The sequence below is a fragment of the Rhipicephalus microplus genome, chromosome 2, assembly GCF_043290135.1.
Source record: "Rhipicephalus microplus isolate Deutch F79 chromosome 2, USDA_Rmic, whole genome shotgun sequence".
Classification (NCBI taxonomy): Eukaryota; Metazoa; Arthropoda; class Arachnida; order Ixodida; family Ixodidae; genus Rhipicephalus; species Rhipicephalus microplus.
In genome coordinates, this window is record NC_134701.1 from 274,254,379 (window position 1) to 274,275,631 (window position 21,253).

A 21,253-nucleotide genomic window follows, 5' to 3' on the forward strand; every position below is an offset into this window, starting at 1 on the left:
TTCTGGAGGTGAGGTTGCACAACGGCGAGAAAATGAAAACCCTCCAACGACGCAAGACCGTGACTCACGACATGCCCTCATCCCGACGACCCGACGACACCCTGACGAGACCCCCGAAAACGACGAGAGCTACGCTGCGCGACGCGTACCCGAAATGACGAAGCCTGCCGCTGAGAAGACGACGATGACGACGCATAGTGCCCGACCATCAACACGTGCAAGCCGCGATACGACGCCCCGACGCACCCGAAATTCGAGGAAAGCGGCATCCGACGTCCAGTTGTCCATCGACGGCCTTGACGTAGTCGCCCTCATCAACACGGGAGCCGACTACTCGGTCATGAGCGGGTCATTCGCGTCCAAGCTAAAGAAAGTTACGACCAGATGGGACGGTCCGCACATACGCACAGCAGGAGGCCACCTCGTGACCCCAAGTGGAATGTGCACATCGCGCGTCACCATAGACGGCACTACGTACCCTTCGGAGTTCGTCATTTTGCCGAACTGCTCCCGCGACGTAATTCTCGGAATGGACTTTTTGACGGACCATGGCGCAATAATTGATCTGCAGACCAGGTCGATAACGTTTTCTTCCGATCACTCCACGACGCCGCAGCCGAACCTCGGACACCGTGCTGCTGTAAGGATCGCCGACGATCACGTCACCCTGCCACCCCGCGCAAGCTTGATGATCGCCGTCTATTGTGAGGGTGCTGCTCCTGACGTCGACGCTATCGTGGAGACTGACCAAAGGTTGCTTCTAGACCGCGGTGTGTCTGTCGCAAGAGGCATCGCGCGGTTTAAGCAACGCAGATCCCACGTTTTGTTCACCAATTTCACCGAGGAGTACCAGCATCTAAACAAGGGCGCTGCAATTGCGTTCCCCGAAGAAACGCAAGAAGTGAGTCAAGTGATCGCGGTCGCCACCTTTGAACGCGCACGCGCAGATGCTTCCAGGCTGCCACATCCTTTCGACGTGAACCCGGCGCTGTCGCAAGAAAATCGGGACAGATTACTGGAGTTGCTCCGTCGCTACAGCGAGTGTTTTCCTCGAACTCGAAGTTACGTCAGACACCTTTAGCGAAGCACCGGATAATAACCGAAGATGGAGCCCGACCTACCAGACAGTCACCGTACCACGTTTCTTCACACGAGCGCGAAGCCATCCGGACTCAAGTTGATGACATGCTCAGCGACGACATAATACAGCCATCAAAAAGTCCGTGGGCTGCGCCGGTTGTACTCGTGAAGAAAAAAGATGGCACTTTAAGATTCTGCGTTGACTACCGGAGACTAAACAAGATCACCAAAAAGGACGTGTACCCCCTGCCACGAATCGACGACGCCCTCGACCACCTCAGCCACGCCAAGTACTTCTCATCCATGGATCTGAAGACCGGCTACTGGCAAATTGAAGTGGACGAGAGAGACCGAGAGAAGACTGCATTTATAACCCCGGACGTTCTATACGAGTTCAAGGTGATGCCGTTTGGGCTGTGCACGGCGCCCGCAACGTTTCAGAGAGTCATGGACACTGTGCTAGCAGGCCTGAAGTGGCACACTTGCCTCGTATACCTCGACGACGTTGTCGTATTCGCCCGGACTTTCGACGAACACCTCGCAAGGTTGGAATCTGTACTCGAGGCCATTCGTACGTCGGGGTTAACGCTGAAGCCTGAGAAGTGCCGTTTCGCGTACGAGGAACTCAAGTTCTTGGGTCACGTCGTGAACGCCGCGGGAGTCCTACCTGACCCGGCGAAAACATCAGCCATTGCGAACTTCCCAAGGCCGAAAGATAAGAAGGGTGTGCGAAGGTTTCTCGGACTGTGCGCATACTACCGGCGCTTCGTCGCAAACTTCGCACGCATTGCAGAGCCACTCACGCGCCTGACGAAAGAAAGCACCCCTTTCAGCTGGGAAAACGACCAAGAAAAGGCATTCTGCGAGCTGCAAGAACGCCTGCAAAACCCGCCCGTGCTCGCTCATTTCGACGAAAACGCCGAAACGGAAATGCACACGGACGCCAGTGATATCGGTTTGGGTGCCGTCCTCGTCCAAAAGCAAAGCGGTTACGAAAAGGTAATCGCCTATGCAAGCCGTGGTCTGTCGAAGGAGGAGAGAAACTACTCTGCCTCCGAGAAAGAGTGCCTGGCTATCATATGGGCCATTTCAAAATTTCGCCCATACGTCTATGGTAGACCGTTTAAGGTTGTGACAGACCATCATGCGCTGTGTTGGCTCGCCAATTTGAAGGACCCCTCTGGCCGTCTTGGGCGGTGGAGCTTGCGCCTGCAAGAGTTTGACGTTACAATATTCTACAAATCCGGCAGGAAACACTCCGACGCCGACTGCCTGTCCCGCGCCCCCGTCGACCCACCACCACAGGACTCCGATGAAGACAGCGCGTTCTTTGGAGTCGTGACAGAGAGCGACCTAGCCGCCCAGCAGCGTGCCGACCCTGACCTCCGCGCCATGATCGACTACCTCGAAGGACGCAACGTCGCCGTGCCTAGGGCGTTCAAGCGCAACTTCCCAGCATTCAGCCTCAAAAACTCCATCCTAGTGAAGAAGAATTTCAACCCCGGAACGAGAACGAATTATCTACTTGTCATCCCCGCAGACCTTCGTGACGAAATTTTGGAAGCGTGCCACGACGACCCGTCTTCCGGACATCTCGGAACAGCTCGCACGATTACAAAAATCAAGGCGAAATACTTCTGGACCCGCCTTACATCCGATGTCACCCACTACGTCCGGAGCTGCCGTGACTGCCAGCGACGAAAAACACCACCGACGAGACCAGCCGGACTTCTGCAGCCGATCGCCGTCCCAACGAGGCCCTTCCAACAGATCGGAATGGACCTTCTGGGCCCGTTCCCTACATCCCGATCCGCGAACAAATGGATTGTCGTAGCGACAGACTACATGACGCGCTACGCAGAGACCACCGCTCTTCCTAGGGGAACTGCACAAGAAGTTGCAAAGTTCTTTATTAACCAAATTGTGCTGCGACATGGAGCCCCTGAGGTCCTAATCACGGACCGCGGAACGACCTTCACTGCGGAGCTCATGCAAGGAATCTTACGCTACAGCAACACAGATCACCGAAGAACGACGGCGTACCACCCCCAAACGAATGGACTAACGGAACGGCTCAATAAGACAATCGCGGATATGCTGTCTATGTACGTCGACGTTGAACATAAGACGTGGGACGAAGTCCTCCCGTACGTCACGTTTGCGTACAACACGGCTATTCAAGAAACCACGCAGATGACACCGTTCGAGCTCGTCTACGGAAGACGGCCGACTACGATGCTCGACGCCATGCTTCCGCACGTAGAAGACGACGACCTCAACGCCGACATCCAAGGATACCTCCAACGTGCGGAGGAGGCCCGCCAGCTCGCTCGAGCTCGTATAACGGACCAGCAACTGGTGGATGCCGGACGCTACAATCTCCTACGCCGAGACGCCGAGTACCATCCTGGAGATCGTGTGTGGGTATGGACTCCCATTCGACGACGTGGACTCAGTGAGAAACTTCTACGACGCTATTTCGGACCCTACCAGATTCTACGACGTGTTGGCGAACTAACGTACGAAGTGATCCCCGATGGGGACTCCCGTACATCACGACGACGCACGCGGCCCGAAGTCGTCCATGTGGTTCGCTTAAAACCTTTCTACGGACGATGACGAACTTTTAATTTGTGTAGACTGTCCCTTATGTTAGCATCGGGTCGATGCACTCTTAGAGGGGGGGTAATGCCGCGAACCATGCATTGGGTTTGTTTATTTGTGTTTTGTTTTTTTCGGCCTGGCTGCGCCGGCCTGTGCTATCGCCGTTTTCACAGCGTTTCGAACAAACGCTACCACAGCGTTTCGAACAAACGCTATCGAACAACGCTTCAGGCGTTGTACGATAGAAACAACGCTTCAAGCGTTGTTTGTTAGAGGCGCTGTTCGAACGAACAACGTTTCTAACAAACGCTATCACGGCGTTCTCGAACTCGCGCCGAGGGATATAAATTCCCGCACAGCCGATGCCGCGTCATTCGATCGCCGACGCTCACTAGCGTGCCCGTCGTTTTGCTGGCCGCTGCTTCGCCGCCTGTGTATTTTTTCAGTTGTTAGGGGAGCACAGGTTCGCTCCAATAAACTTGTTTTCCTCATAGACAACTGCGTCGTCCTTTGCTGCGTGACAATATCATTACTTATACTAATATTATAAGGCTTACGGCTCGCCTGACATAAACATTTTGTGCCACATATCCTGTTCGAGAATACAAACCTAATTCACTATTATTGATTGGCTAACGGATATTGGGCCACATTTTTATGAGAGACATAAAAATGTGTTGAGACAATGCGTCATGGTATTTTGTGTGCGCGGCATGCTGCCGTGTGACGTCAAAGGTTATTTAACAAGGTGTGAGCATTAAAAACGCGTGCATTTTTTACGATTAAACGTAATGGTCCTACTAATTTTGGTATCCCGTTGCTTCTGAAAATTGGGAAGGTGTACGATGAGTCCATGTCGTCCAAATGACTTATATATGAGAAATTAACGTGTAGCTGTGCAAGGCACCCGTCTACATATTTAGCGCTGATGTGGCGAGCTGTTGCCGAACAAATAGTTTTCCTGATATTTAAACCTATCAGTGTTGCTTGCTCGAGAGAAAGAAAACGAAAAAGCTTGTTTACTTCTTGTATCTCGCCCTTACTTCGCTACTGCTTTCCTATAAATAAATCCCTACTCTCTTCTGATTCATATTGCTGCTGTTCCAATTTATGGATCGTTACCAAAACATCAGTGGGAACATTATTGTGGTAATTTACGCAGCTATTTACGTATGAAAGTGACCAATTTTTCGGGCGTGGTGCATACCTGAGAGTATCGTTTTCAACGAAAGATTTTTGGTACGTTTATTTATTTATTTATTTATTTAAAGAATACTGCAGGCTCAAATCAGAGCCCATGCAGGAGTGGGAACAAGCACTTGTACAGAAGAAAAATCGGAATCAATCAGTAGTCAGCACGCGCATTGTACACACGAAATTAATACTTTCATACAAATATTATGTGGTGAGGGGGAGGGGGGTGGCATGTTGACCCTGTACTGTTAGCAAGGAGTCGCGTGTGTTGCATAATTATCTTTGTTGCGCTTATCTAACATTCTCACGTTTGTCGTCGCTGTTAATTTCTGTTGGCGCGTTCACAAGATCAGTACCATAGATGTAATAATCTACGCAGTTTTGTTTTGCTTTTTTTTTTCTAGTTATCTCACGGCAGCACACGCATTCGTTGTCACTTGTCTGTGCTATATCAATATATTCAAATGCAAAGCTTCCCGCTGCACATCACTTAACTTAGGTTAACCTAATTCAAGCTGAGCCCTTAGCTGCCAAGATGCTACGCAAGTTAGAAAAAGTTTATGTCAAGAGGCCATTTGCCCTTTATCGGTTGCACACGTCTAAAGTTGCCAAACTGTCTTTCTTCATATAGTTGCCATCCGTAAATATATCGGAGGTTGACTAAACTTTGGTGAGGTGCCACTTTCCTGTAACGCTGGGCTTTATGAACTTAGTGCGGAATAGTCACATGGTAGGTTTATAAATGTGTTGATTTCAGCGAAGGCACAACTGTTGATCCGAGTTCTGCCTCCCTCCTTAAATGTTTGATATATGGGCTCGTTACGCATATCTCACTTAATTTCGCACTATTATAATAAAACGTAATGAGGATGTCGTTTGCCTTTTTCTTGCTTTCGGATTCCTTTATTCGTTATAAACGTTCTCAAAATTTCTAGGCTCAATTGTTCAATACCTTTCAGTATAATTCTTAATGCAAGATAATATTGAAGAAACTGAATACAAATGCTTCTTTGTAGCCATGTTCCTTTAAAAGATTCAAAAAGGAAAAGACTATTTTCTACTTGCTGTTTTTAATAAACATTTTGTTCAGTCTGCTTGTCACTATGTCTAAAAGATATGGTTCGTATAATTATCTTGATGAGACTGTGAAGTTTGTCTATCTTAACAGAAATTTCACTTGGCAGAATCAATCCACGAAATTGAGGAACTGCTATATCTTAGAGCGTCAAAGGCATTCGCGACACAAACAGCGTTACAGCCAAATGGCAGATGTAGTAAAAAAAGACGATTCGGTTGGCACAGAATAACTGAGCTGTTGCATTAAATGTTGAGTTATTGATGTCATTCAACGCAGTGCCAATTCGTTCATAAAAGCTTATATTTTACTTATAGCACCTGCTTAGATACCTCGAGCATGCTGCGTCATCATGTTGAGAAAAAGAAAAATGCTCCAAGGCATTGAAGGCGTTATCAGCCGCGTCATGTGTGAACACTGGTGGTAACATTTGTGGGTATACTTTAGTGTCCTCGCCGTCATTATTTAAGTACCGACGACCTTCGATTACCTTTTGAGCTATTATTTTAGTGATGTCGACGCTTAATATTTTCGACGTAATTGTCGACCACAGTGTAGTTGTTTGCGTAGAGAGAAACGTAACTTGTACCTCGTGCAAATATAACAGCGTCGACTCGGTCAAGTCTACTGATAAACCGCCTCGCCAAGCCAAGATGTTAATACCGGCTACCGTAGTTTGTTTAAACATGTTATGTCATTCGTGTTAAGCAGCCACATTGTTGGCTGTTGATTTGGTCTGTACGGGGAAATCCAACTAAATGTTCATACGTCTTATTCTAAGATTCGGTTTAATCACCGGTTCTTCTTGGTGGGTTTTCCCACTCACCCTAACGGTCAATGGACGGAGACGCCCATTGGTCTCATAACAAGCCACACCCCGAAAAATTCAAACGGCCAATGTTAGGCTTAGGTGGTCATTAAGGGCAAACGTCTCCAAACGTTATTCCGCGTCGCTGCGGAGTAATGGAACATGAGAACGCCACCGGCTTACTTCACTTACCGGTGCGTGATTCCTGTGCCCAGCAGGCGGCGAGAAGCCACACCAAGCAGACGACCAGAGTCCATCGCACGTCCGCCATCTTTGTCTTCGAGACTTTGGCCGCGGCCGCCGATTACCGTGGAGGCAGCGTGCCTTGTGCTCAGTCTGCAGCAGCGGTGCACTCCCCGCGCGCGCTCCGAATCTTATCTCGTGGCGTCGTTCGTTGCGTGCCTCCGCGATAACGGCCGTACAGGAGAAGTCGCCTCCGTGACGAAGTACACCTGTTGTTTGCTTTAACAATACTCCCGGAATGCCGTGGTTCGGATCGAAACGTGCGGTTTGCGTCCGCTTGCGCTAAACTATGCACGGCGCAAAGTTTACGTTCGAACTAGACGAGTTTTAGTTGCGTGTACGTTTTCGATCTGTCTGTGTGTACAGTACAGGCAAGCCGAAAGGCTTGATCAGCGTGACGCGCGCTCTGCGGGATGTGCCCTTGAACTGCCGCGCGGTTTGAACGTAAAAAGGTCCGTTCCGCCTCTGCGTGACCGGCGCTGGAGTTTGAAGGATGAGTCCACAGTTCAGTGCTTACGAAAGGTGCGCCTTCTGTGTTCTCTATACGCGAGGCAGAGAGGAGGAGGTGTTATCCACGTCTGTTCCTGCCGCCCGAGGAGCCACTGCAGGGCTTCGCAAAAAAAAAAAAAAAAACGCGCTTCCGTTATCCACGTCGTCAAACAAGCTGTGCGCTGGCGAGTGTTCTCGTAGAGACAAATGATGTACACAACGTGGAGGGCGTTCTTTGTCATCCGCATTGTTTTAATCCCTTTGGTACGAATTTTCGGTGCAATATATATTTGGCGTGGTAATGCAAGGTGTTTACATAACAACATTGTCTCGTGGGGAGAGAAAATTTTTGAAAAAGAAGTATGAGCTGGCCTTATTACTTCATATTTGCTGTGTATGCTTTGGTTTGCTTGCTGTCGTAGACGTAGTGTATTTTATACTCCCATCCTTCTCTCTTTTTTCGGTTTTTATGCAATCTACGTCTGTTCTATACGATTTTTTTTCTGTTTTCTTGCAATTTTTATATGTTATGAAAGATAGCCAAAGAATACGTGGAATTTAACATCATGAGTTACCTAATTTTTTCTGATGTCAACTTTAATAACGTTAAATATTTTATGTAGTTTTGCCTGCAGTAGCGAATACTGCATTGTCGAATTAACCGTAGTCGAGGACTCCGAAATAACACACATAATGTTAAACGTAAATGCGTGAGCATTTTCACACTTCATTTGCGTAAGAGTACTGCCTCCGTGGTGAGACTTCAAACCCGTATCCCTTCTTTGCCTGTCAAGCACAAATCCGTACAGGTTAATGCCGATCGCCTGTACGCAAATGCATATGATAACGCAACGCGTGCATCTTAATTGTTTCATCAACCAACGTGTATTGAATCAAACTGATACAAAAAAAAAATGGTTTCAGGTATATCTAAATTCAGCAAGTCTTGCGGAAATATAGATGCGCGCCTGCGATAACAGTAACGTGTTCTACGCCACACGCGATAAGGCTAGCGTGGAAGTTATAAATAATCGAGGGCTAATCAATTGTAACATGAGCGGATGAAACATGAAGGATAGCGAAGCAACTGGAGGCATTCTTGAAGCATTCTTGAGGATGGAACGAAAACACGATTAGAAATTGCTGGACGGAATATTGGGTCGGGGAACAAACTTGTGTACCAGATATCTTAGTTGACATTGAACTAAAGAAATGGACATGGGATGTCCGCATAATGCTTCAAACACACAACCGACGGAGAGCAAGATAAACAGAAAAGTTACCATGGAATGGAAAATGCGGTCGAGGAAGGCAAAGAGTTAGATGGCGTGAAGAAATTAACAAGTTCGTAAGGATAAAATGGAAACAGCTCTCATAGAAAAACTGGAGATCGGTAAAAGAGGCCTTCGTCTGGTAGTGGACGAAAATGGGCTGCAAATTATGACGATTATTATGATAACGATCAATCAAAACAAATTTACAGACTGCCATCTCTGTCACGTGGCGTCATCAAATTAGTTCCATGGAGGGCTCTTTTATTAGCCACCCTTGGATGAGTATAACGACAGCGTAAACGGTGCACAGCAACTCGAGGCATTTCCGATGGAGGCTGAAGTGTTGTAGGCCCGTGCGCTCAGATTTGGGTGCACGTTAAAGAAGCTCAGGTGGTCGAAATTTCCGGAGCCCTCCACTACGGCGTCTCTGATAATCGTATAGTGGTTTTGGGTCGTTAAACCTCACATATCAATCAATCGAGCGAGCAACTCGAGGCGCCCTTGTAGCAGGCCGTAATGAGGCGTGAAGGTGGTATGCCCTCGAAACAGGGTAACCACAGCGAGAAGAAAGACCGTTAGCCTCCCACGGTAAGAACCTCCCGGAGGCCGCTGCGATAAACGCGCGTCGTCGGTCACTTCTCTCGTTATCGTCTTTTATGCTTCTCTTCACAGGCGTGAGCTGGCACGTTACAAAGAACGAGTGGAGAGAGGAGGTCAATGCAAACACGCAGTCATCCCTCCATGGCTTGGCCTCCGCCGCAGGAGGTTCGCGAAACAGCGTCGGAGCCCCGTATAACTGCATCCCTATTGAAGCGATCCGTATGCGATGTCCAATAATTCCGTATGTTGCCGTAAGAGTCTTACGGAAATATATGGAAAATATATAGGAAACATATCTATTCTTACGGAAACATACGGAATTATTGGACATCGCATACGGATCGTTTCAATAGGGATGCGTGTCCAAATGGAATGTGACTGACTGTCTGCAGAAAAAACGAAATATTTAATTACATACGAAATGCAATTATTGACTGAAACTCGCACATAAGAACGCATTGTTTCACTTTCTTTATTGGAACGTAATATTGAGCGCTTTGTAGTCTTGATATATGAATTTTACACATTTGCAGACAGCGCATCACAATGCGGGTCTGGAAAGGGTATTTCATATATAGCCTGCGTATGAACGCATCACCATCATCGATGCTTGTAGCAAGTTTAGCGTTGCTCTGGTGTAGTGAACGTGGATGGAGGTCCACCGTCTCCGACATGGAAGCAAAAAACTCTAAAAAGGAAGCACTGCGCAATTCGAAAGGAAGGGAAAAGTACTCATACGCGAAGTTTTGCTTACCCCCATCACACAGTGGTTCCTGCATTTATTTATTTATTTATTTATTTATTTATTTATTTATTTATTTATTTATTTATTTATTTATACTTCTCCGTCAACATCTTCATTATATCACAGTCAATCCTTCTCATTCACGTCCTATATCTCGGTTGTTATACCGAGAACTTATCCCAATGTCAAGCCTTGAGGTATACCTCATCCAAATCACCCACGCACGTTTCTGCCAGTGACGCTCATCTCTCTTGTACAGCATTACGAACATTCACAAGTCAATCTCTTTTTCGGTTGTTGAGGATAACGGACGGGCAAATATGATCGTATATTGCAAAATGCAAGAAAGCAATGTTTCAAGAAGAGTAAGCAGGAGAAGTTGGCCTGGAGGGCGTGCTATGTACTCCTCACCGAAACAAGAGGAAGACAGAGTGTTAGAGAGAGGCCGCCACGTGCACCTCGCTACACAAAAAGGGCAGGAGGTTTTTTTTTATTATTATTATTATTATTCTGAACAAACGTATTATCTGTTGAAGAGGGGACCTGGGAAACAGTTCTTTTTTTTTATGGGAAGCATTTCCTTGGCCTATTGCCCCGCCGTGGTGGTCTAATGGCTAAAGAACTCGGCTGCTGACCCGCAGGTCGCGGGATCGAATCCCGGCTGCGGCGGTTGCCTTTCCGATGGAGGCGTAAATGTTGTAGGTCCGTGTGCTCAGATTTGGGTGCACGTTAAAGAACCCCAGGTGGTCGAAATTTCCGGAGCCCTCCACTACGGCGTCTCTCATAATCATATGGTAGTTTTGGGACGCTAAACCCCACATATCAATCAATCAATGTTTTGCTTACTGCAGGCGCTTTGAGCATCTATCTATCTATCTATCTATCTATCTATCTATCTATCTATCTATCTATCTATCTATCTATCTATCTATCTGCATATCGATCTATCTATCCATCTATCTGCCTATCGATTAATCGATCGATCGATCGATCGATCGATCGAGCCGCCTACGAATGGGTGCTCTCGTGATCACCCCTTAACCTGGGGTGAGCCAAAATAAGTATGATAGGGTAAGATGATTTGACGACTATTTGATTCGCTGGCCCTGACATGAATAATCTAACAATGCGACCGTGTACGTCGTCAGACCTTTTCTGCCAGACGTGTGGCACTTTCCCGTACGCTGGCACGTGCCACAAGGGATTGACGGTTTATATCTACCCAGGAATGGCAAGAACAGACAGGAGCAATTTCAACGCGTGAGCGTTTATGAAAACCTGATATCGGCAGCGTTTACACGACAAATGCAAAGAATAAATATCAGAGTCCCAGGAGGAATCGAATCCCAGAATTTTGTGTAGCAATCAAGCATTCTACCACAGAGCCACGCCAGGTCTCGGAACTACTTTTCAAATAAACCCTGACGTTTGTGAAACGTCAATTGTTGTTGCAGGGCAGGCTATCTAATTTTGTAAACATTACATATGTACTCCTACGATACAGCCGTCACGCCGGGTTAACGTCAATTGTAGTGAGGTATCTTCCGCTTTGTTTGTGTAGCAGTTTTCTGAGTTACGATCCCTGCGAGCTTACCCCGCTTTTGGTGTTGCTAATGCCATCGTTACGCAACTGTAAACAACTTGTTATATAAATAAAGCGTATGTGAATATTTAACGTGTGTCTGGGTGTGCATTTGTACATACATTCAGCGCCAATTTGTAACCATTCGAACGCTTTGCTCAGTAAAAAATATATATATAACACAGTCACCTTCCATGTGAATGCTTTGCATAACATCGATTTCTAAGGTACGTGTGGTCTGCCAAATTTTTCCTATTTATTGGCGCCAGTATGCCCTAAGACACATATTAAATTAAATGATTCTACGTTGCTTCCATGGGTTGGCTATTGCGACTGGAGATTCAATTCTCAGACTTCACGGTGCAAAGCAACCACTAGTTTGCAGTATTTGGAGAACTCGGGATCAGCTTTGACTGCCCGGCGTTCATGTGACTTGCGAACTTCGTTCGTACACACTGGTCTTATTTATTTATCCCTCTGAAATCTAGTTGCTGCGGCCGGTTTGCAACCTGCGACCTCTTGCATTGCAGCGCGATGCCGTAAGGCCCTGAACAACGGCGTCAAGTGAGAGGTTAAAAGAAGAAGTTGACATTTAAGCACGTTTACTATACGGGAATTCAAGTGAAATAATAGTGGTAGTGATACGCACTATACATTGCTTGTTGAGGACATTTGGCGGTCACGGTGAAGAGAAAGCGATGGCTGTATAGGGCCAGATATAAACGCTGTTGCGGGATGTGTTCGTCCTGTCAAGAGCGAAAGCAGCAGTGGATCAAGAGTAGTGTTTTTTTTTCAATTAGTGTCGACATTTCGTACGAAAAGGCAGTGCAAAATAGATCATAATAGATATATATAGTAAGAGGTAGAAATATACGAACGTAACTTTGGATTGTTCTGTACGGCTTTTGTAAAGACCTGTGGGTTCTAAATGATTGGGTAATCAGAGAAAAAGAAGACGGAAGGGTAAATACGCTTGTGACCATACACATAGAACGTCGTACTGGGCGGACGCCATTCAACTAAAAATGTTGCCATTTAGTTAATTGCCTCCAAGTACGTCTATACGCTTGTGTGTTCGATCACCGAAGTTACACTGGCGCGCGCCTGTTATCGCCAACGCGCGGATACCGTTGCCGACGGTAACGCAATCTGCTTATCTTACCCGTGTGAGTCACATCTTGCGGAAGTTGTCCGTAGTGTGAGTGTTTCTCATTCAGGGGAGGGGGGGGGGCATTCTGATAACATACCACGCTGACGTTGTGAGGAAGTTATCGCGACCAGCACGGCCCAAGGAGTCGCGATGCGTCACAACTCGCGAATTTCAGCCTGATAACGTCACAAGATCCGCGTGGATCATACGGCAAACAAGGTCCTCAATGACTGGACGCGGTTGGCCTTCCGTGCATGTTGCATCCGTGCCGAGGTTTGAACAAGCGGCTTTGACCTACACAGAGCTTGTATTCAGCTATGTATTCCTGCAAGAACTCGTATCTTCTCTTCCTTATTGCCTTATTTTTTTTCTTTTCCCTTACATTATCTCTCTTTTGATTCTTATCCTACAAAAAAACCTCTACAAAATCTGAATCACAGAAGGCCACCATGCATATTGTCATATGCATGCATCTTGCAGATTCGCATATTCCAGTCCTCACCCACTCCTTCCATCCGCCCTGCTTGAGGGTGTATCGAATACGAATCTGAAAGCCCCATGGACACGATTCGAATTGAATGTCAAAGACTTTCTGAACAGTCATCGAGTGAAGAACGGTAGTCTCTATTGCCCAATAGCATCAAACTTCTAGCGTGAAACGCCTGCATATGGTTTGAATTGGAGTACAATCAATTGCGTGGAATACTGACTACCAAAAAGATATTTTGCAACTAGAAAATGTTCAGCGTAAAGTAGTGAGATTTATATTTGGAAAATACAAACGTCTACATTCCCCTACACAGTTGATGAAGCTCAATAACATACCAACGCTGGAAGCCCAGAGAAAAGTTGACCACTTTTCATTCCTTCACAACTGCCTAGCAGGTAAAATCAATTTATCTCTCCCAGCATTTGTTAAGCGTCTTAGTACAAGAACAAAAAACGGCACAATCACAAACATTCGTAAGCACCAATCTTTGCTCGCACAAAGGCATTTCAATACAGTTTCTTCCTTTGTACGGTCGCGGATTGGAATGCGTTGCCAAATTGTATAGTCAGCTCCGATGACTTTGTTGGCAGTGTACAATGCCATGTTTTAAAGGTGTAGCACTTTACATTGTTAACGTATCTGCTTGCTCCTGCCACATGTTTTGGTGGCCCTATTTTTTCAATGATTACCATGGTGCTAATTTTATCGTTTGTTTTGTTTCTTGTGTTTGTCCATTGCGTTGCTTGTATATTTAATTTTGCATTGTACGTCAACCCATCCTGCTTGAGCTAAAATATTGGCTTGCAGTATTTCAAAGAAATAAATAAATAAATATGACGATGATATCCTATCTGTTAAGATCAAGGTTAGCTATTTATTGTACTTAGAAATTTATTATCATCATGATACGCCATGTGTCAACAACTTCTTCATCGCCTTTGTGTTCTACTTCTCAGCCAGAAGACGTGCGCCGATCTTATCGGCGAATTATGCAATGAGTACATAGCGAGAGAAATAGAACGAAAGAGAGAGGAATCCGAACGCGAGCGTCCTAGCCGCTCGACCATTCAGATTTTTTTTTCTGCACTTCGCTATTCAGGCATGCTGGCAGAAAAGAGATCGTGGTTATAAGAGGGAAAGAGAAGAGAAAAGTGAGCCCCGTAACTGTCTGCACCAGCGTGCGACACCTCAAACGTAGCTCACAAGGTATGGGGGTGAGGAGGGATTAAAAGGACAGGATAAAAAGAGAGAGAGAGATGTGCTAGGACAGCGAGCGACGACATAAGAGAGATAGGAAAGATGGAAACACGGTCACGGGAGTCCGAGGACGGGACACCACTTGCGAGAGCTCTTGTCGGTGACAGGGGATGGCGTAAGGCTAATCTAGTCGGCCAGAGCTGCGCTGACGTCGTCGTAGGGGACCGGCGGCAGGAGGTGGCGTAGGACCAGCGCAGTCGGCCAAAGCGGCGCTATCGTCGAAGATCGCGAGGGCACAACTGGTCGGCACAGAATCCAGCGAGCGCGTAGCCTTGTATGGTATGTACAGCAAGGTGTCGGGAAACAGAAGTCATGGCGATGAGAAGAGATGTGAGAGTTGCGAGGAGGGAAGGGGGGTGGGGGGGTGGAAGAACTAGTACAGCGAGTGAGTCAGAGAGAGAAAATAGATGCAGTAGAAAAACAGAACAATATAACAGAGAATATGATATAACGTGAGAGATTGACTTACAAGGGAGAGAAAAAAGAAATAATAAATGGGAAAGATATAGAGAGATAGAACGCGAGATATTGACTGCGCGCTGAGAGTGATAGAGAAACAAATGCATAAAAAGAAAAGGAGAGAAGAAGGCGGAAAGTGAAGTTAAGAAAAAATAACAGAGGAAGTGATAAACAGAGAGAGCAAGAGATAGAAAGTCACAGACATGAAAAATAGAAAATATACAGAGAAGGCGTAGACATGTGATGTACAGTCATAGGCTTGCGCAGGGTTTTCCTTCAGGAGGGTGGGGGAGGGGGTGTTTATCGCAGCTTCTAATCACAGTGCTCTCCTACTTATTATGTCTCCCCCCTTCTCACGTGACAGGGTGGCTGCCCCCCTTCCCCCATACGTGCGCCTATGTGTATAGCAGAGCATGCCATATAGTTTGGCGTTGGTTGGTTCGTTGGAACGACTTTATTCAGGTCCTGCGGGACGCGCCCTGGCGTAGAAATGAACCGGTATGCGCTGTTTCCACTACCTTTTTTACCTTCGTCGTCTCCTTCCTCTTTTGCTTCGCTCTCTGACCACATGCGCCGATTTTGCCACTATGGGATGCAATAACAATGTTCTGTGAGACATGCTACGTTTAACATGTCTGCAGTCCCATAAACACCATCGATTAAAGAAGAAGATTAAAAAAAAATGGCAGATCCCACGTACAGTAGGAATCGATGATATGCGAAGCGCGAATAAGAAATGTTGATATGTCTCTTTAAAATCAGCACAACTTTACTAGGTGGAAGTAAATGATGCCGTACACGACTTCCGTGTCATGATTATCATACTTGGATGTCTCGTTTACCGTCGTCATCTGTTCACGTCGCGTTAAACCAAATTTAGTATATTTGGAGCTAGCAAACCGGCCGCGAGCACACTATGAGCATTGTATGTTGTCACGTTCCTACATGACACGCGTGTCAGGATTATCATGTTTCCACCAGTCATATACCTTCGTCATCCATTGACGTCAGATAACACAGAGTTTGGAATATGTGGAGCTAGCTAAACGGCCGCGAGCACATCATGAAGGCCCCAATATCCTTCAATGCAGCGTTGACGCTCGCGCACGCTGGGCACAGCGACGCTACGTTAGCAAAACGCGAGCACTCTATAGTCTGACGCCAGGCTTGACCAGCGTCCGTCAGCGCCGCCCGACGGCAACCGGCGTGAAATGCGACATGCTACATTTAGCGCTGATGCGTTACCAAGACAACACTGCGTCTCCGTCTTTTCGTTATAGAGAACGCCGGACGCGCTGAAACGCGCATGCGTCAAAGCAACGCAGCGCGCGCCTGCGAGTGCGTGGCAGGACCGGTGCCTGGCGTGGCAACGCCTGCGCGACGCGACGAAATGAACGCCGGCGAGCACGCGCACCGCGTCGCGTCGAAATGTATTGCCCCCTTGGCTGTAGCATGTAGTCAAGTTCTCACATGACACGCACGTCATGATTATCATGTTTGCACCAGTCACATACCTTCGTCATCCATTGGCGTCACGTAATGCCAAAGTTTGCTTATGTGAAGCTAGCGAAATGGCCGCGAACGCATCATGAGCGTGACATGTAGTCATGCTGTTACATGACACGCATGTCGTGATTATCACGTTTGGGTGTGTCATCTACCTATGTCGTCTGTTCACATCGCGTAATACCGAGTTTAGTACATGTGAAGCTAGCGAAATGGCCGCGAACGCATCATGAGCGTGACATGTAGTCATGCTGTTACATGACACGCATGTCGTGATTATCACGTTTGGGTGTGTCATCTACCTATGTCGTCTGTTCACGTCGCGTAATACCGAGTTTAGTACATGTGAAGCTAGCGAAACGGCCGCGAGCGCATCATGAGCGTAGCATGTAATCATGTTGTTACATGACACGCATGTCATGTTTATCATTCTTGCACCAGTATCATGTCTTCTTCACCCATTCACGTCTAGTCATACCAAATTTAGTATAAGTGAAGCTAGCGAAACGGCCACCAGCGCATCATGAGCGTGGCATGTAGTCATGTTACATGACACGCATCTCATGATTATCATGTTTGCACCAGTCACATAACTTCTACACCTATTCACGTACTGTTATACCCAATTTGGTATATGTGACGCTTGCGGAACGGCCGCGAGCGCATCACGAGCGTGGCATGTAGTCATGTTAAATGACACACATGTCACGATTTTCATGTTAGGTGTGTCGCTTGTGTTCGCCATGCAATCATGTCATACGATACCAGTTTTGCAACATGCCATGTGAACTAAACCACCGCAAGAGCTGCAGGACCATGAAATGTAAATCATGACATTCATGACATACATGCCATGATTTTCATGTTATGAACAATCAAATATGTTCTTCATACAGTCTTGTTGTGCCATACCAAGTTTGGTATCGATACCATTATCGAAACGCCCAGGAGAGCTAAAGGTCGTAGGCGGATAGATAGATAGATAGATAGATAGATAGATAGATAGATAGATAGATAGATAGATAGATAGATAGATAGATAGATAGATAGATAGATAGATAGATAGATAGACAGACAGACAGACAGACAGACAGACAGACAGACAGACAGACAGACAGACAGACAGACAGACAGACAGACAGACAGACAGACAGACAGACAGACAGACAGACAGACAGACAGACAGACAGACAGATAGATAGATAGATAGATAGATAGATAGATAGATAGATAGATAGATAGATAGATAGATAGATAGATAGATAGATAGATAGATAGATAGATAGATAGATAGATAGACAGACAGACAGACAGACAGACAGACAGACAGACAGACAGACAGACAGACAGACAGACAGACAGACAGACAGACAGACAGATAGATAGATAGATAGATAGATAGATAGATAGACAGATAGACAGATAGATAGATAGATAGACTTTCCCGCCAGTAGTAAAAGCTCTTGGCGTTGCCAGAGTGCAAGCCCCACACAAAGCTTTTGCAGAAGTGTATAGTGCAAGCTTCCGTTGCGTGGACAGACATGAGTTTTAATAACACCGTTACTAAATGACGCGGCCCTCACGACTACGCCGTCGATGGGACTGCAACAGCTAGTGGTCCCGCCTCCGACCCCAGGCTCTCCGAAGGCTGTTCCTCGGACACCGCCGATTTCGACTGAGCGGGTCTAGCATGCCTGGAGAGCAGCGGCGGGGGCGTGCGCCGGCTGTTCATCCGGTACACGGCGCCTGGTGCGCCCGATTTGGTGGCCACTCCGTAGACTTGCCGGTTAATCAGCGTCAGGATAGGCAGGTACACCTCCTTGAGGCACACCTCGCGGAAGCCACCCTCGACGATGGCGGAGCTGGTGTCGCGACTCAGGTGGCAGCCACACGTGAGCAGCTGCCACAGCGGGTCCAGGAACAGCTGCAGCTGATAGACCCACGAGTCCCGCGGACAGGCCACGTGCTCCATGAAGAGCAGCTTGCCACCCTTGCGTCAATTGCACAAAAAGGTGAGAGGCGCATTATGTGCAAAATGAAACAAAATTGTTGGGAACAGTCGTTTGGTTTGCGCTGACTTACCTCAAAGGTGCACAAACACAGAATGTCCAGAAGCTTGTCATTCTCTATTGTTTCGCAAGCTCCGCATTTGCAAAGCAAAAATGCTTACTTCTCAAATATCTGCTAATAGCGATAGCAGTGAAATCAAAGGCTAATGTGATGATTTCACCACCTACGTAACACAGTCTTTAATACATATAAATCAACCTCGTGAAGGACACGTTTCTTCCCGTTAAAAGTTTCTGGTACTAGAAAAGGTGCCTTTAATCATCACTCTATCATGATCTGTTCTCCTTTCGTCATAATGCGCAATGGTCAGTCTTGGAGAAAAAATCGACTTGTAGCACATCTGTGCTACGAGTCGGTTACGAAGGTGAATCAGCTGATATAAGTCAAACTGTTATATCAAGTCATACTTCTGACAAGTTGAAGTGTAAATGAAACCAGTTTGTCGAAACCGTATGGTTCAGGACAGATTACCGTGTAGTTTTGCGTGTAGCCTGCGTACTTCAAGCAAGCAGTGTTTCTCACAGGAGCAAGGACTCTTCGGCACTCGCTGACCAGCTTGCGGGTGTCGTTGACGCTGCAAAGCACGTGCGTAGCAATGACCGCGTCCACGTGGTTGTCCGGCACTTGGGCCAGGTCCTCGCCACTGATCAGCAGCCACTGCTCCAGCACGATGTGCTCGAACTGGCTCTGGCGCCGAAGAAACATCGACCGGGCAGTCGATGCCCGGTCTACTGCCACGTACCTGCAGCAGGAACACGTGCTCTGCACTTATCATTTCAAATCTCGTCCATATACAATGTAACAGCACTTAGGAACACAACGGCAACATCGCGAAGATCTCGATAAGCTTGCAACTTTACTTCGAAGCTTCAGGAGCTTTATCGGCGACATGTTAGGCTACAGGAACTCTTCAGCTCCTTGAGCACCATGCATACGCAGTTAAGTTGTTGAAGCGTGTGTCATTCACACGAGGCCCCTTCATGAGATAGCATACCATTATAGAGTTAGATTGATAAATAGTTACATTATGTTATTGATACTATTGTCTGACGGTGTGACTACCGTATCCTCTTCCAACGTGTGCTGTTTTAAATAAAAGTCTGCTATCAGTACAGGTTCGTGCTGTCTAATCGCTTCTCTACAAAGCGAAATACGCAATAGCATTACCCTTTGGGTAATACATGGGCACTTCGAGACGACATTAAAGATATGAAAAGCTTGGGACGACAAGAAAAGAAGGTTCACTCGAAACTGAACGGGCTAAATTCGCTGATGAATTGCGCCTTTCATTCGCATGCTCTGCCTCTTGCCGTTTTTAGTGGCGTTTCGGTGGGAGCCCGGAAAAGATTCGGCCTGAGCGAAAGCCTTCGAGATCAAGAGGCGCTTTGCAACTTTTCAGCTCGAAGAAGGGCGCATGCGTTGTGGTATCGTAAAAAAAGAAGGAAAGATACAGGCGCATTTCACTCCCGATCGATGCCCTTGTCATGTTTCATGCTGCCATTGACACTGCACGCTGTTCTCTATTCAAGCTGTGCTTCTGGAAGCCAGTCTGTCGCGACTCGCTGCCATGAGAGTACTTGTCGAAGGTATACCACGGTGGTTACCTGATCTTCCTGAACATGTGGTCGAAGTTTCGTCCGGACCCAACGTTGACTTCGAGCACGCGGATGGCGTCCTCCTTCCGCAGCTCTGGGTCGTGCGAGACGAGGTCGTTGAGCTCGTACAGGATCTCCCTCCGGATGCCCTCGAAGGAGTCCTTGATGAGCGTGTTGAGCAGCGGGTAGAAGACCCAATTGGCGAACAGCTTGCGGCAGCAGTGACTGCGCTGCAGCACCACCAGCAGCAGGGCGGCTGGCAGCACCGCCCCCACAGTGAAGTACCACGCGATCGTCAGCAGCGAGATGCGAAACATGGCTTTGTCCAGCTGGAAAAGGCCAAGGACAAGTATACGTGCGACAGAATCAGGTGCTGTTCCGTTTCTTCCTGACAGCGCCGACTGTCACGTTCACCACGTGCAGCATCATCGCTCGAGACGTTCGCAGCCAACGCGCTAAGAGGGACACTGCCATTGAACCATGCGGCCCACATGACTGCTAGCGCTTCTAGCGGCCAGCATTAAACGATGACAAGGTTCGTTTTCCGGCCTTGACATCACGCCACAGTGGTTTCAGTTTCTGTTTAGGCATTCTTGTGCGAAGGGCGGATGTTTATTCTACTGTTAAATGGCAGAGCTTTCGTTAGCCGTTGTTTAGGGCAAAATAGGCTGCGGGCACGGCTATTTGCAAATACGTTCATCTGTTGGCAGTTCTTGCGGGCAAACAAAAGCACGCCCATTTTACAAATCAATCGTGTTCATTCAGACAGCAGTACCTAAAATCATCATAAATCAACTAAACAGGCCTAATGCATTACTTCCCTATTGGAAATTTGAGAAAACAATGCAGTTTATTGCGTTTCTTCGGAAATAACATTGCTACGTAGAAAAAGCACCATCGCATCGAGCAAGCCGTAAGAAAGGTACACAATATTCGCAAGCATATTCACTGTCAACACCAACATTTCAACGCATCAGTAAACATTAAAAGTATTGTAAAAATTGTTATTTATTTATTTTATTTATTTATTTC

The 21,253-nt window shown here is 47.1% G+C and overlaps 2 protein-coding genes and 1 long non-coding RNA gene across 4 annotated transcripts in view; 1 reads left to right on the forward strand and 2 right to left on the reverse strand.

The window, feature by feature from the left end:
• The window catches only part of mesh (sushi domain containing 2 mesh), a 49,467-nt gene extending 42,292 nt beyond the window's left edge, over positions 1-7,175 (reverse strand). The window contains exon 1 of one of the 2 annotated variants that reach the window (XM_075881920.1): positions 6,954-7,175. In XM_075881920.1, the coding sequence (XP_075738035.1) occupies positions 6,954-7,032 (79 nt within the window). In that variant the 5' untranslated portion in view covers positions 7,033-7,175. The remainder of the gene's footprint in view (positions 1-6,953) is intronic. The other variant, XM_075881915.1, reaches the window with a different exon arrangement.
• Positions 7,176-15,457: 8,282 nt separating this feature from the next.
• LOC142777486 (uncharacterized) overlaps positions 15,458-21,253 on the forward strand; it is a 96,447-nt gene continuing 90,651 nt past the window's right edge. Inside the window, exon 1 of the long non-coding RNA XR_012888134.1 lies at positions 15,458-15,548. This is a non-coding gene — a long non-coding RNA (uncharacterized LOC142777486). The remainder of the gene's footprint in view (positions 15,549-21,253) is intronic.
• On the reverse strand, positions 18,084-20,895 carry LOC119162383 (thiol S-methyltransferase TMT1A). Its single transcript, XM_037414781.2, has 3 exons — positions 20,231-20,895; positions 19,149-19,368; positions 18,084-18,546 (listed from the first exon to the last, which is right to left on the reverse strand). Exons 1-3 carry the CDS (start codon positions 20,536-20,538, stop codon positions 18,142-18,144), a joined length of 933 nt encoding a protein of 310 aa, XP_037270678.2. The 5' UTR covers positions 20,539-20,895; the 3' UTR covers positions 18,084-18,141.

Excerpts from the sequence above, each read along its gene's own strand:
- LOC119162383 (XM_037414781.2), bottom strand. The coding sequence starts at position 20,538 with ATGTTTCGCATCTCGCTGCTGACGATCGCGTGGTACTTCACTGTGGGG. Across the intron at positions 19,369-20,230 it reads CACATGTTCAGGAAGATCAG|GTACGTGGCAGTAGACCGGG; the intron begins GTAACCACCGTG and ends TTCCTGCTGCAG. Across the intron at positions 18,547-19,148 it reads GCCGAAGAGTCCTTGCTCCT|GGTGGCAAGCTGCTCTTCAT; the intron begins GTGAGAAACACT and ends AATTGACGCAAG.